The 13,594-nt window shown below is 32.8% G+C and overlaps 2 protein-coding genes across 3 annotated transcripts; one reads left to right on the top strand and one right to left on the bottom strand.

The window, feature by feature from the left end:
* Window positions 1–282: 282 nt before the first annotated feature.
* LOC142613583 (cytoplasmic 60S subunit biogenesis factor REI1 homolog 1) lies at window positions 283–3,734 on the top strand. Its single transcript, XM_075785982.1, has 5 exons — window positions 283–523; window positions 2,011–2,592; window positions 2,700–2,869; window positions 2,990–3,208; window positions 3,338–3,734. Exons 1-5 carry the CDS (start codon window positions 419–421, stop codon window positions 3,495–3,497), a joined length of 1,236 nt encoding a protein of 411 aa, XP_075642097.1. The 5' UTR covers window positions 283–418; the 3' UTR covers window positions 3,498–3,734.
* A 3,219-nt stretch (window positions 3,735–6,953) lies between these two features.
* On the bottom strand, window positions 6,954–11,473 carry LOC142613929 (uncharacterized). Of its 2 annotated transcripts, none has more exons than XM_075786448.1 (4): window positions 11,218–11,473; window positions 8,851–9,924; window positions 7,894–7,930; window positions 6,954–7,246 (listed from the first exon to the last, which is right to left on the bottom strand). In XM_075786448.1, the coding sequence occupies exons 2-3, from the start codon at window positions 9,744–9,746 to the stop codon at window positions 7,894–7,896; spliced, it is 933 nt and encodes a 310-aa protein (XP_075642563.1). In that variant the 5' UTR covers window positions 9,747–9,924; window positions 11,218–11,473; the 3' UTR covers window positions 6,954–7,246. The 2 variants fall into 2 exon arrangements, with proteins under 2 accessions (XP_075642563.1, XP_075642565.1); XM_075786450.1 differs by having other exon boundaries at window positions 6,954–7,241; window positions 11,218–11,452.
* Between the last annotated feature and the right edge of the window lie 2,121 nt (window positions 11,474–13,594).

The raw sequence follows: 13,594 nt of genomic DNA, 5'->3' as shown, positions 1-13,594 counted from the left end.
AGTTTTATTTATGGTTAACTAATAAAAAATCACATTTCTCTCTCATTTTTTCTTCAACTTAATTTTCATCGGCTCCCTTCTCGCCCCAATGGATGGTGATACCATCTAGATTCTTGACTTGTGTAGCCCAATGTCAACAGAGAAGCCCAAACATTGGCTTAATAAAGGACCAGAGGAATCAGGCCCAAAGGCCCTACTATATTCGCAATAAGCCCAAAGACCAATACGTTAGCGATTGCGCAAGCGAGTAGTATTTGTCTGGTCCACCGTTTCACCGTCTACGAGCCGCCGTATAGTATATTAACTCATCATCTACTTCTACTCTACATATAAATAGGTCTCGCCTCCGCCTCCACATTCTGATTCTCTCTCTCTCTCTTTCTTTTTTGTGTGTGAAAAAATATTTGATAGATAGAGAATGCCTGGTTTAACCTGCAACGCTTGCAACAAAGAGTTCAACGACGATACCGAGCAAAAGCTACATTACAAGTCCGAATGGCACCGTTACAATCTCAAGCGCAAGGTCTCTCTCTCTCTCTCATTTATTCATTGTTGTTTAGATTAGGTTATTCGATTCTGTTATTTCACAATTTTCGGTAGAGGGATAATAATAATATGTAAGGAATTAAGATTTTATAAATCGAGATTATGTTTCTAATCGAAGTGTATGGTTCTAATTGAGCTGAAGGGTTCACATAAGAAATTTGAATTTTATTTTCTTGTTAAGCAAACAGGGATTGTTTGATTTTTTTTTTTTTTTTTTGATAATGATGGCTGATTGAGATTCATGCTCTAAGTTATGCTTCGTAATGTGTAAGAACGTTGTTTCAAATTGGTGTTCTTCTGCTACAAAGATTGGGTTTAGTTGTTTTTTCAAAAAAAAAAACAAAGGTTGTTAGAAGTTAGGACAAATGTTCGGATATCTCTGGGGTTTTCAATAGAGACGGCTAGGGTTCAAATCCACCCGCCCCAACTATTGAATTATCAACAAAAAAAAGTGTAACTAGAGTACTTAGTAATTTTAGGATTATGGTATCAATGTCTTTCGAGTGACGAGTGAAAATATGTTTTAAGATTGGAAATAATTAACGAGTACGTATCCATTGTTATGAAAGTTAGTTAACTATGAATTTGGTTTGCAGTGGAGATAAATAGACGGAAGATAACATGACAATTTGGACAAGGTTTACCATGCAAACTAGTTTTGTCCCCCTTCTTTTAATGAAATGAAACTGCGCTGGAATGAATGAAAACATTTATGTTATGGGAAATTTGATTAATGGAATGGGTGTTGTGTTGCAAGCGAAACTTCCATGGCAATTAATTTTTACAAACACATTGAGCAGGTCTTGGATCCACAACATCATCCTACATCCTATTATTATGGAATGAGGTAGTCTTTTGAGGTTGAGCTCATTGGCTTTTCCTAGTTGGATTTTTCTTCCTTAGGTTCATTGAGTTTTATGTAGCAATAGAAGCCATCTTAATTGTGTTTTTGGGAACTAATTTCAGAGAAGAAATTCTAAGCGATCTTTATATTATTGCATTGTACATAGTATAATATATGCTTTTACGTGTAACTGATTTCTTGAAGAAGCATTTTCAACTTGCAATTGCTTAATGAAGTTGATAGTGGTAATTTTATTTCTGTTGAAGTTTGCTTCACTTGCAACCTTTGCTTGGTGTTGTTTCATTTCATTTTCAACTGTGATCACCACATTTATTAATTAGCTCAACTTACATTTTTGAAATGTAAAAAATTAGTTTTGGTACTACAACAGTAACTTGTGAAAGAAAACTTCAGCTGCAAGTAGACTGTTGGATACTAGAAATTTACAATGTAATGCCTATCAGGTTTAGTTGGTATATTTTGATTTTCTGGTATAAGAAATAATTCTCTGGTGTTCTTTGATTATTCTGTAAGTGCCATCCTATGCAATGGCAAGCCTGATTGCTGTGCTCAATAAGTTATCACAAATTTATAATTTGTTATTCTCTGTAAGTAAACAGGTAGCTGGGGTTCCTGGAGTGACTGAAGCATTATTTGTAGCTAGACAAACTGCTCTTGCTCAAGAGAAAGGCCAGTCAAATGAAACTCCCATGCTCTACAGTTGTGGTCTTTGTGGGAAAGGGTATAGAAGTTCTAAGGCTCATGCTGAGCATCTTAAATCTCGAAATCACATCATACTGGCTTCTCAAGGAACAAACAATGAAGAAGAGGACAAGGCAATAGTTAAGCCACTTCCGCGTCGTGTTGTGAATAAGCCACCCCCACAAAGGGAGGTAAAGGATGAAGAGAGTGAAGAAAGTGACTGGGAGGAAGCTGATCCAGAAGAAGACTTGGTTGGTGAAGCCACAAAGTCCTTAACTGATTTGAATGTACGTGAGCTTGGCTCTGACAATGACATGGACGAGGATGATGATGATGATGACTATGAGGAGTTGGATCCATCTAGTTGCTTTATGTGTGATCTAGAGCATGATACCATAGAGAGCTGCATGGTTCACATGCACAAGCAGCATGGGTTCTTCATTCCTGATGTTGAGTATTTAAAGGACCCAGAAGGATTCCTTACATATGTTGGCCTTAAGGTACTGAAACATCTGCCTAAGTTCGTTCTTAGTAGAAACCTGTTCCTTATTTGCAGCTTTTCAGTTATTTGGTTTCACATCCGTTTTCTCTCATCTTTTCTTTTCAGGTCAAGAGAGATTTCATGTGTCTGTACTGTAATGATCGGTGTCAACCTTTTAACGGTTTGGAAGCAGTTAGGAAGCATATGGTTGCTAAAAGTCATTGCAAAGTACATTTTGGTGATGGTGATGATGAGGAGGAAGCAGAGCTAGAAGACTTTTATGATTATAGCAGCAGGTTTTTAGTCTTTCTGACAACTTGGGTTCTACTAAATTCTTTACTAACAATATTTATAGCTATATATGTTCATATGCCTAAGCCTAACTCTTTTCGGTATAATTATTTTTCTGGTTATAGTTATGTGGATGAAGAGGGCAAACAGCTGGTTGCAGCAGGTGACATGGACAACAATGTAGAATTTGGGAGTGGTGGCTCTGAGCTCATCATTACTAGAAGATCTGATGAGGGAAAATCAACCAAAACACTTGGCTCCCGGGAATATATGCGCTACTATCGCCAGAAACCACGACCTTCACCTTTGAACAATATGGCTATTACTGCAGCACTGGCCTCAAGGTTTGCTTTTAAACCCCCTATGTCAGCCCTCTTGTCTATAGGGAAAACCACAAACATTACTTTTATTCCGACTATAACCAATAAAAGAATGAAATCATGTGATGATGAGGAAATTGTTTTTCATTTCAGGTATAGGAGCATGGGGTTGGCTACTGTGCAGTCAAGAGAACAGATGGTGAGAATGAAAGTGATGAAGCAAATGAATAGATCAGGAGTAGAGGCCATGCGCTCTAAGATTGGGATGAAGAGCAATGTCATCCGGAACCTGCCCAACAATGTCACATACTAGTTTTAGACCAGCTCTTTTTCTTTTTGAAGTTATATATGATAATAGCTAATATTCTGTTGAAGTTAAGGTTATTATTATCCTATGAAGTTGCTGTACTTTATTTTTCCTTCATAAATGATTTATACTTTCTAGTCCGATATACATCCAGTAAGCATCTGGGATTGGTCAGACATGGATCGGATGGACCTTATCATGAATTATATTGAATGAATGAAATAGTGTTGTTTGTATTTTCAACTTTTCTTCTGATCTTTGTTTTTGTTTTTGTTTTTTTTTTTTTGAGAAAGTTCTGATCTTTGTTAATGCCTCTTGAAGGCTGTCTGTTATGATAATGCCCGAGAACCTTTTTCCGGTCTAATTTTCTATGTTTGTTACTCACTTTCAAATATTTACCTACATTGGTTGTGTATATCTAGTGTCCAATGTTTATAACTTCAATCTACAACTACAAAGATTAGGTCTTTTTGTAGTTGTACTCTGATTATGTAAAGTATTATAAACTCGATTTAAAACACTTATATTACTATTCTTTTCATGCGTGTTCTATCAAATATTACTGTTTACTCAAAAAAAAAAAAATGTTTATCTCACATTGGTTGTTTATGTCTAATGTCCACTGTTTATAACTCCAGTCTATAACTGCAAAAGTTAGGCCCTTTTGTAGTTGTATTCTAGTTTTGCAATGTATTATAAACTCGGTTTAAAACACTAATATTACTATTTTCGTATGTGTTTTATCAAGTATTATTGTTTACTATATATATATATATATATATATATATATATATAATATTTACCTCCATCTAATTCTCTTTTGTTTTTCGTTAACTTTATAAAATCTAATTTTGGTTGAAATGTGATGTACTCCCTTTAAATTTGATGAATTGTTATTTTCATCTTTTAAGTTTTATTTTTGTTATTTAAATGCTTAAAGTTCATGTTTTTTTATTATTGTTTGTAGTTCCGTTCATAAACTCTGTAATTTATTATGGTTTGAACTTTCCCCTTCCCTCTCTCACTATCTAACTTATAGAGAGAAAAAAAACTTAAAGCTAATATAAACTTTTATTAATTTTTTAGTATTAAAAAAAATACTTTTAATAGTTAACCAAGTTTATGTACGGAACGGAAGAATTAACATTGACAACAAACATAAACTTCAAGGACTAAAATGATAAAAATAAAATTTGAAGAACAAAATAACAATTCAATAAACAAAGGTAAAAAGAATTAGCGTTGACAACAAACATAAACTGTAAGACTAAAATGATAAAAATAAAAGTTCAATAAACAAAATTAAAAAATGTAATTTGTATTTTAGCCTATTATTTCATACTGGTTTTATTTTTTTTCCTCATACTTCTCTCATTTCCACATGTCTCTCTCCCATCACCACCTCACACCGACACACACTTCTCTCATTTCCACGCCGCTCAGAGAGTGTGTTGGATTAAACAAGAAAAAGGAAAAGATTTTGCTAAGCTATAGTGCTAGACAGATTTGGATTAACACCGTAGTTAGCATGCAATATACTCAGTTGCAAACTAGTCCAATGTGAACCTTTTTTTTTTTTTTTTTAAATGGACAATTCAAATTTTAGCTGACTTTGGCAAAAAAGGTGGAAGTTATTTGTATCTTGATTTCTTTTATAGCCAGTTCTATGTACAATAAAGTTGAAGTCAAATTATTTGTAGAGCAATAGTATCAACTCTTCTAAAAATTTCTGTCCATTTTACACAAAAAATCTACTTTTCTATTTTATACCAATATTTTTACAAAACGCTCACATTAGTCAATTAATTATATACTATATTTTATATAAATAATATTTTTATGAGTTGGAGAGAGAGAGGAGAAGAGAGAATGTGAGGGGAGAGAAATAATACTAAAATACTGTATAACAAAGCTACAGTAACTGTGCATAGCACTTGTACATTTATGTACAATTTTACACCCACTGATGTAGGTGTTTTTTTAGTTAAAATGTGTAAAATAAGCTACTTTTTATATTTTGCAAGAGACAGATGATGTGGTTGGAGTATGTCAAAATTTTCCAAATCTTTTATGGCATAACATGCATGCTTGTGTATGTGTAAACACAAAGACATTTACAAAATGATTGTCAAGGAATCTTGGCAAAGACGGCATCAATTCCCGTTGAATATGCTGAAAGCAAAACAGGAAACGTCTTTATCAGGCATATAAATGGAATAATACGATAGAATCATCCAACATGGATTTACGAAAATGACATATTGTTAACAACATCAAATTATATCATTTTAACATTTTTATAAACTTTTAAATGACATTTAGCTCCCAACTTTTTCATTTGTCATATTTTCGACTTTGGTTTAGATATTCCTTTTTTCCCCTTCACCTTTCTGAGTTTTTTGATAAGAAAAATGCTAACGAATATCTTTAGGGCGTTAATTAACAATCCATTTAAAAAAAATTTTATGAAAAAAAAAAAAACAATTAATATTATAACAATTTTTTTCATTTCCTATAAAAGTGATGTTAAAACTTTCCTAAAATGAATTGTTAACCACTGTCTTAAGAGCACTTGTTAGCATAATCCTTTTTGATAAATCCCTTCCTTTGTTAGTCCCTTAAAAAAAGAACATGTTAATTAATAAAGTAACACATATTATGACTTCGGAAAATATAAAACAACAGAAGAAAAAATATACACATGACTAACTCTAATTAATCTATTAAATATTCATAGCCAACCTTGAAAATTTTGGAACTAGAGATTGGTTATTATCGAGCTGGTCCCTCCAAAATCAAAATAGACAAGATGTGAGTGCATGCACAACAAGAGAACAAGGCAGTTCAAGCTTAAGCAAATCTTAAGCTTACAGACTTAACACCTAATCACAGAGGCCAGGCATCAGGATTTTTATTGGAAATTGAACAGTTGGGTCTAGCCAATTCATTCTGATTGATTACATGGGAAAGATTGCTCAACCCTGCTAGCAGGATATCCTCAAATATTGCTGGCATGGTTCCTAACAATATTTGGTCAAAGTATCACAAAGTCATATATATATATATACACACACACATTCCCTCACGCTTGAGAGCGAGTATATAACTTCCTCACAACATGAAGAATATACTGTGTACTTGTGGGTGTGTCAATTTGTCAGAATATGCCCGCATGCTCGTCCAAAATTCCCATGCCAAATAAATCTCTCTTACAATATAGAAGTACACATTAAAGCAATACAGTCAAGTTAGCCCAGATAGGTATCAAACAAATTAAGAACAAATAAGGAAAGAAAAGTTGTCCATTAAGATGAGCAAATGCTTAAAAGAACCATACTAACATGGCATGATGCGTTGGTACTTTATATATTTATTAGCCAGCAATAGTAAAGAATAGTAGCAATGCCACAAGTTGGTAAGCAGAACAGAAGTAAGACAAAATGGTAGGTCATCAGCAAAACCTTCACAAAGTTATAGTACTTCTATTCATCCTCCCACTTCCATATGAGTAAAAACAAATGTTTTTATAGCAAAAGAGAAATGATTAGGTTACAAAAGTGGTCATAACATGACCACTTGAGAATTTTCAAGTTCATCCAAGTCTAATTAGCACATCTCATTACAAATGTTAACAAGATAAGATCCAGATGCAGATTTTGCATGTTTTTAACCTTCACATGATCTGCAGCAAGCATACAATGCTTTCCACTTCCAGTGGATCTCTCTGTTTTTTAACTTCACTGCTAACTGCTAAGCTGTCCAAGAAAAACAATGAGTTATTTAAATAAAAAAGATACAAACAACGCACATAAATTTACTCTCCCTTACAAACAGGGGAGTGGGATAGTCAAAATTTAATGAAAACCAGGATATGATGATGACAAGAAATGCAATTACTTCCTCCATCCCTAAATAATAGTTCTATATTTCCACTTCATGAAGCAGAAGTCACTAGTTCGAATCTTTCCTTCCCTTCCAAAACTTACTTATCCCACAACAACCCCCCCCCCACCCCCCCCACAAACCCCCAACACACACAAAAAAGAAAAAAGTAAAAGAAAAAGAAAAAAAAGAATAGTTCCATTTTAGGGTGTCTCAAAGTTATTGTCCATGTAAAAAAATCAGACGTTAACGAATGCTCTTATTCCCATAACACCCTTCAAAATCAGACGCACACACAAAAATGAGAAGCATAATGTAGGACAAAATTGGAAAAGTAAAATAGTGAAACGCTTTTAATACACTCTACTTAAATTGCACATTCTCTTGGGAGGGACTATAAATTTGGGACAAAGGGAGTAAAATTATAAGACAAAAGATAGGATCATCAAAGATTTTCCAGTGTACAGTAAACTACAGCCTGCATAAAAGAGAAAGCAGGCAAACCATGGGTAGTGCATACCTAATTGTCATAGAAGCGGGAACGGCGTCTTCGAGAACTGTGAATACAACAGCAATAGACATAAATTTGTTATAATATAATGAAACCAGAAAATCAGGATATCAACTAACATATGCATTCTAATTTCCATATAGAAACAAACTCAAACCTTACTCTTCAAGACTACTCCAGTAAGAAAACCTTTTCGAAATTTGACCACATCTAATAGTGTTTAGAATTGTAAAAGGGTGTATATATTCTAGTTTATTTCAATCAAATTATACATTCTAAATTACCATCATTTGCTATCAAATAGTAAAAGTAGAAAAAAATTGTCACATTCAAGGATAAAGCAGCAGATACCATCATATTTCAAGGATACACCGGCAGAGGTAATGACCTGATTAGTTATGTAAGTTCTAAAGAAGTAATGCATCCAGGTCATTGTTCAATGACCAAAATACTTTTCAGAATAGAGTATTTATCACTGAAAATCATTAAAATTACCCATTACAAACTACCTTTTAAAAGAACAATTTAAATATATATTAAAAAAAAAAACCATTACAAACTATGCCTATACATTATGTAACCAACTCCAAAGCCAGACATAAACCCAAAGCCATCTTCAGGTTCAAATCACTTACCCCACAATCCTAGGGACAAAATACAATGAAATTAGTTGAAAATGTCAGTTTAAGTGTAACATTCCAGGTCTCTTCACACCAAACAATGACAACAGGGTGATGAGATAAGCGGGAGAACTCCCTCTCTCTCTTGGTGTGAGGTTTAGATCATGTTCATTTTAAACACTAAAATTTACATCACAAAGAATTTGAAGTACAAAATCAAAAGCACACAGGAATCTGACTAAAGGAGAGATAAGATCACCCAGTAAATCGAAGCATGGAATCCAATGGACACAAACATAAAAAGTACCTCACAAGAAAATTGAGATATGGAAGAAGGACTACTGACCTGCGATGATTGGAGCTACCCCTTGAGGGAACATTTGTACTCACAAATTCATCATCAGTCTCATCTACCCTATACTCAGAATAATCTACAGATGTTACAGAACCCTCATCAGAATTGGAAGTATCATAACTTATACGTCGATTCCCCCTTCTTGTATCACTAACTCTTGACCTTCTTCTGTTTCTAGAATTCCTAATGTTATCAAACACCTGATACAAGATACAAGAGGTCCACCAGTTCCCTTCATCCCCAGGAAAGTCCTCAAACTCATCTCCAGTTTCATCATCCCCATATTCAATTACATAGTCTCCTAGAACCACCCCGCGTGGGACTTCTGAATGAATAGTGCTCAAAACATCTATGATCTCTGAGGACTGCTGGAAATTCTCCCAATCAAGCTGCCGAGCGGGATCAATCTTTGATGGACGAGCATGAGGATGCTCCAGTTGAGCATGTTTTTGTAGCTCTGTGTAAGTTCCCATAAATTTACATTGATGCTCCTCACAACAACGCTTCTTCTCATCCAGATATAGACGGGCCTTGTCAACAACAACCCACCCAGTAACCTCTCCTCTACACAAGGGACAACTTGGTTTACAGGCTTCAGATACCACTGGCTCAGTGCTCTCTGCAGGAGTTACATCAGATGTTGAAGGTGATGACATACCATAAGCACTTTTGAAACGGTCCAAGCAATTTGAGTGCAAGTGATCTGTGTCACACACAAAAGGACGACATCCTTTCTCATAGGATGAGCATTGCAGAAGTACACCATTATGAGGGAAATCCAAGCATATAGGGCAAATCACATCTTCCCAATTGGTATTTAAATGAATATCCTCCGTACTGGATACATTGGGTTGGAACCCTCTTTCGTAAAAAGGTCTAAAGGCCATGAAGAGTTTATTCACTTGATAATGCACACACAGATAGCATGCAGCTCACTCTCCTTAGATAGCTGTTGTCAATTGAACAAAAACCTGATGGAAGTACCAAGGAAAAACTAGCCAAGTTTTTAGGTTAAACCAAATAGAACAAGCCCTTTGATGTAGTACATCATGCCATCATAGAGAGCTGCATAGTAAAATATGACGGTAAGTGGGGTGAAAACAAGGAAAAAAGAGAGAAAGATATGTAGACAAGTTGTTTAAGAATGTTACTTACACTTAAAATGTTTTTTGGGGGGAAAAGAAAAGGGGGGGGGGGGGGTACAAACAACACAGAAACTACAAGACAGAACTTCCTTGTCTGAAACAACTACTAAAGCATATTATAGAACATTTGAGGAAAAACACCAAACCAATAAAGACAGTACTAGGAAAACTGAGAAAAAGTACTGCATCTATAAGTTTAAAATAAGTAAAACAATAACCACTATCTTCTGGTTGACAACAGACAAAAGTGCCATCCCTGTAGGAGACACCAGTTTAAGAAAATTCTCAAGGTGCAGCTACTCCTTGTAATCAAAATCCCTATCTCAAAATCATTATTAGTCTATCCCTTTCTATAAGAGTCTCAGAAAAAAAGTGACCATGTTAAGCCATATACTACCACTTTCATAAAGCAGTGCAAAAGGGTTCAAGACTTGCAACAATTCTCCTTGAATGAACCAGTTACATACACAACGGCTGTTAAGACAAGTAGTTTCTATAAAGAATATAATATCATAAATCTCATACTCAAATGTACAGAGTCTGAATTAAAAAGATACAAATATAAATTAAACAAAGAAATTGATGTATGCCTACTGGTACTACAAAACATAAGACCTCTTCACTTATTTTAAAGTTCTCTTCAGTAGCCAAAAACAGGCTATATTATATATTGATTTTTATTGTTTGGATGAAACACAATTTAATTTTAATTTTAAGGGAGGAACAATAGAGCAATGGACTCTAATAGCAAACAAATTTTTCAGTAGCTGATATTGTGCGATCATTTTAAAAACAAAAACTATCATTTCAAATCAATCAAGTCAAATAGACAGCAATAACATATATGTGAAATAGACAGCAATTATAAAATGATCCAATAACCAAGTAGGTCCAATCATAAAAGAGAAAGTATTGTACCAATCCAAAGCCATAGTTATTCACTAAATTCCTCAAAGAACCCGTAAGCCCTTACATCAAAATTAACAAATAATAACAATAAAATAAACCAATCCACAATCATGGGCATTCATTAAAAAAAAAGTAAATATTGAACAAAATGAACTAAAATTAAATGGGCACCCCAAAAAAAAAATTAAATACACAATCATGGGTATTCAGTAAAATCAAAGGAAACCCAGTAAAAATAAACTAAAACCCATAAAAATTTGAACTTTATTTAGTAGAAAAGACTGTAAAACATGAGTTGACTCACCTCGTATAGGAGAATTTAGGAGTGGAAATGAAAAACCCAGATAGAGATAGAGATAGAGATAGAGATGGAGAGAGAGAGAAGAGGTAAGAGGTAAGAGGAGGAGAGAGAAAGAGAAAGAGAAAGACACAGTTTTTGGTGGCTTCAATCAGTTTCTGTGAGCGATTAGAGAGAGTCAGTTTCAGACTTTCTCTTCAGAAGTAAAGGTAGGTAAGGTCTTCCCTCTCTCCCTCTTTCCCAAATTTCTTTCTTTTTCTTTTCCAAAAAAGAAGGTTAAAAAAGGTAAAGTACTTCCTTTTTTAGGTATATTGACGTAAATGTCCTTTTTTCCATTATTATTTTGGTAGGTTTATATTGGCTAAGAAAAATATTTTGGATAAAAATATAATTGTGAGTGGAAAAGCTAAAAGTGGGGAGGTATGTATAAGGAAATAAATTAATGATTCGATTAATTAGTGTCTTTAAAATATTTATTAATAAAATATATTAGAAAATATAAAAATAAAAAAATTAATTACTTTTTTGTTTTTTATGAAAATTTTTAAAAACACTACTCAAATCAATGAGCTTAAAATATTCGTTAACTTTTTTCATAAATTAAATAAGCAAAAATAAAAAAGAGTCAAGTTAGATAGATAATGTACAACTTGTAGGAGGGAGAACTAAATTAAATTGAATTGAGATGTTAGCATTTAGTGGGGAGGAATTTAAGGGTTAAAAGGAAATGTCCATTCCATATAAATCATTTAATGAGATTGAGGTATAATTATCAATTTTAGTCATATATGGAGAGAAAGCAAATAAAAGGTATTTACCCAAAAGCAAATAAAAGGTAGCTGGGAAAAACAAAATAAATGGAGGAGGAAGTACTGATCCAATCATCCTTTTAATAGGATGTCCTATATAGAGAAAAAGTAAATAAAAGATAACAGGTTTATTTGGTAAAATTTTATATCCATTTCTTTATAGTTGTGTAATTATTTAAGGTTATTTAACAAAAAGAAGGAAAAGACGGTATAATGGTTTAACCGGACAATGTTACCAATTTCACATCACAAATGTGGGTTTTCAATTGCCTCGATTGATAAAAAAAATTTGTGATCGAATAAGAAATTTTGGTTTGAATTTTGGTTACACCAAAAATCTATTTGTGTTTTAAAGTTTAAAAAAAAAAAAAATCTATTTGTGTTTTAACTTGATTATAAGAACAATCTTTATTGAGTAAATCTCATAAGTTGAATGCTATCGTATATATTTCCAAAAAGATAATTATATTATAAACACTGCTTTTGGTTTATTTTAATCACTTTTTCGTCTTCTTATTCAATGTATTAAAAGCTATTAAAAGCTATATAAAATGATAATAAAGTTGAAAACAATGAGACATTGTTTAGAGACGTGCTATGCTATAAGATGTTAAAGTGGGCATTACATAATTGCATGTCTATCATAATATGTTTTCTTATAAAATAAATTTGTATATAATTTCTTTTTAGCATATGTTTGGGGAAAGGGTTATGATGATTTTTTTTTTTTTAAAGTAAGAAAGGGCTATGATGTTACTACATTATTTATACAAAAGCAATTGCATATATAGACATCGCATTTGGGAGGAAAAGGTTTTGTTAACTTTTTTTCATTTTTATTTTCTCATATTATAGTGGGAGATTGTCATTCCATTAAACATGCCATAAAGTTCAAGATACATCTAAATAGAAGCCAACATTTCTTTTTGGTTTTTGAGAAGAAGTCAACTGGATATTATTAGTATGTACTTCTTTGCAATCAACACCAATTAATGGTTAGTCAAATTTTTCTTCTCAAAAATAGTTAGTCAATTTTTTCATAAATAAAGTTTACTAAATATGCAGTTTTTAATGTTATTGATATTTATTTTTCAAAAAAAATAAGATTTGTTATTGACATTTCACATTTGTGTTTAGACCTTAAAACGCACCCAGTGTTAGACTAAATCTCTCATATGGTTTGCATTCTCAGATTGCATGCATTATCCACGTGTTTCCAAGTTACACTCTCCATATTTCATGTTCATCCAAAAAAAACAATTTTCTTTTTCCAAAAGAAAATATCTGTACATAATATATTATCCTCTTCCCAGTTCCCACGCAAAGAAGGATAAAATTTTATTTTAAACGAATCTATTTTATAATTTAAATTAAATATTAAAAATTTAAAAAAGTAGTACATATTATCACGTTTTTTAAAATTATATACATTATTAAATCTAGAAAAACAAATCTTAATTGTGGAAGTATATGTGCAGAGGTTTTTCTTTCAATAGAGAAACCATTTCTATTATAAAAAAGAAATGAAATTTAAAAAAATCACTTGAAACTGCTTGTATTCAAATAAACAAAAT

This window comes from Castanea sativa, chromosome 10 (genome assembly GCF_040712315.1).
Source record: "Castanea sativa cultivar Marrone di Chiusa Pesio chromosome 10, ASM4071231v1".
Lineage (NCBI taxonomy): Eukaryota > Viridiplantae > Streptophyta > Magnoliopsida > Fagales > Fagaceae > Castanea > Castanea sativa.
The sequence above is the reverse complement of the archived record's forward strand: the minus strand, read 5'-3'. Positions and strand labels throughout refer to the sequence as shown.

Bases quoted from the DNA above. Each gene is read 5' to 3' on its own strand.
- LOC142613583 (XM_075785982.1), top strand. From the start codon at position 419: ATGCCTGGTTTAACCTGCAACGCTTGCAACAAAGAGTTCAACGACGAT. The intron at 524-2,010 runs GTCTCTCTCTCT...GTAAGTAAACAG, and splicing joins GTTACAATCTCAAGCGCAAG to GTAGCTGGGGTTCCTGGAGT. The intron at 2,593-2,699 runs GTACTGAAACAT...TTTTCTTTTCAG, and splicing joins TTACATATGTTGGCCTTAAG to GTCAAGAGAGATTTCATGTG.
- LOC142613929 (XM_075786448.1), bottom strand. From the start codon at position 9,746: ATGGCCTTTAGACCTTTTTACGAAAGAGGGTTCCAACCCAATGTATCC. The intron at 7,931-8,850 runs GTCAGTAGTCCT...TTGTATTCACAG, and splicing joins GGTAGCTCCAATCATCGCAG to TTCTCGAAGACGCCGTTCCC.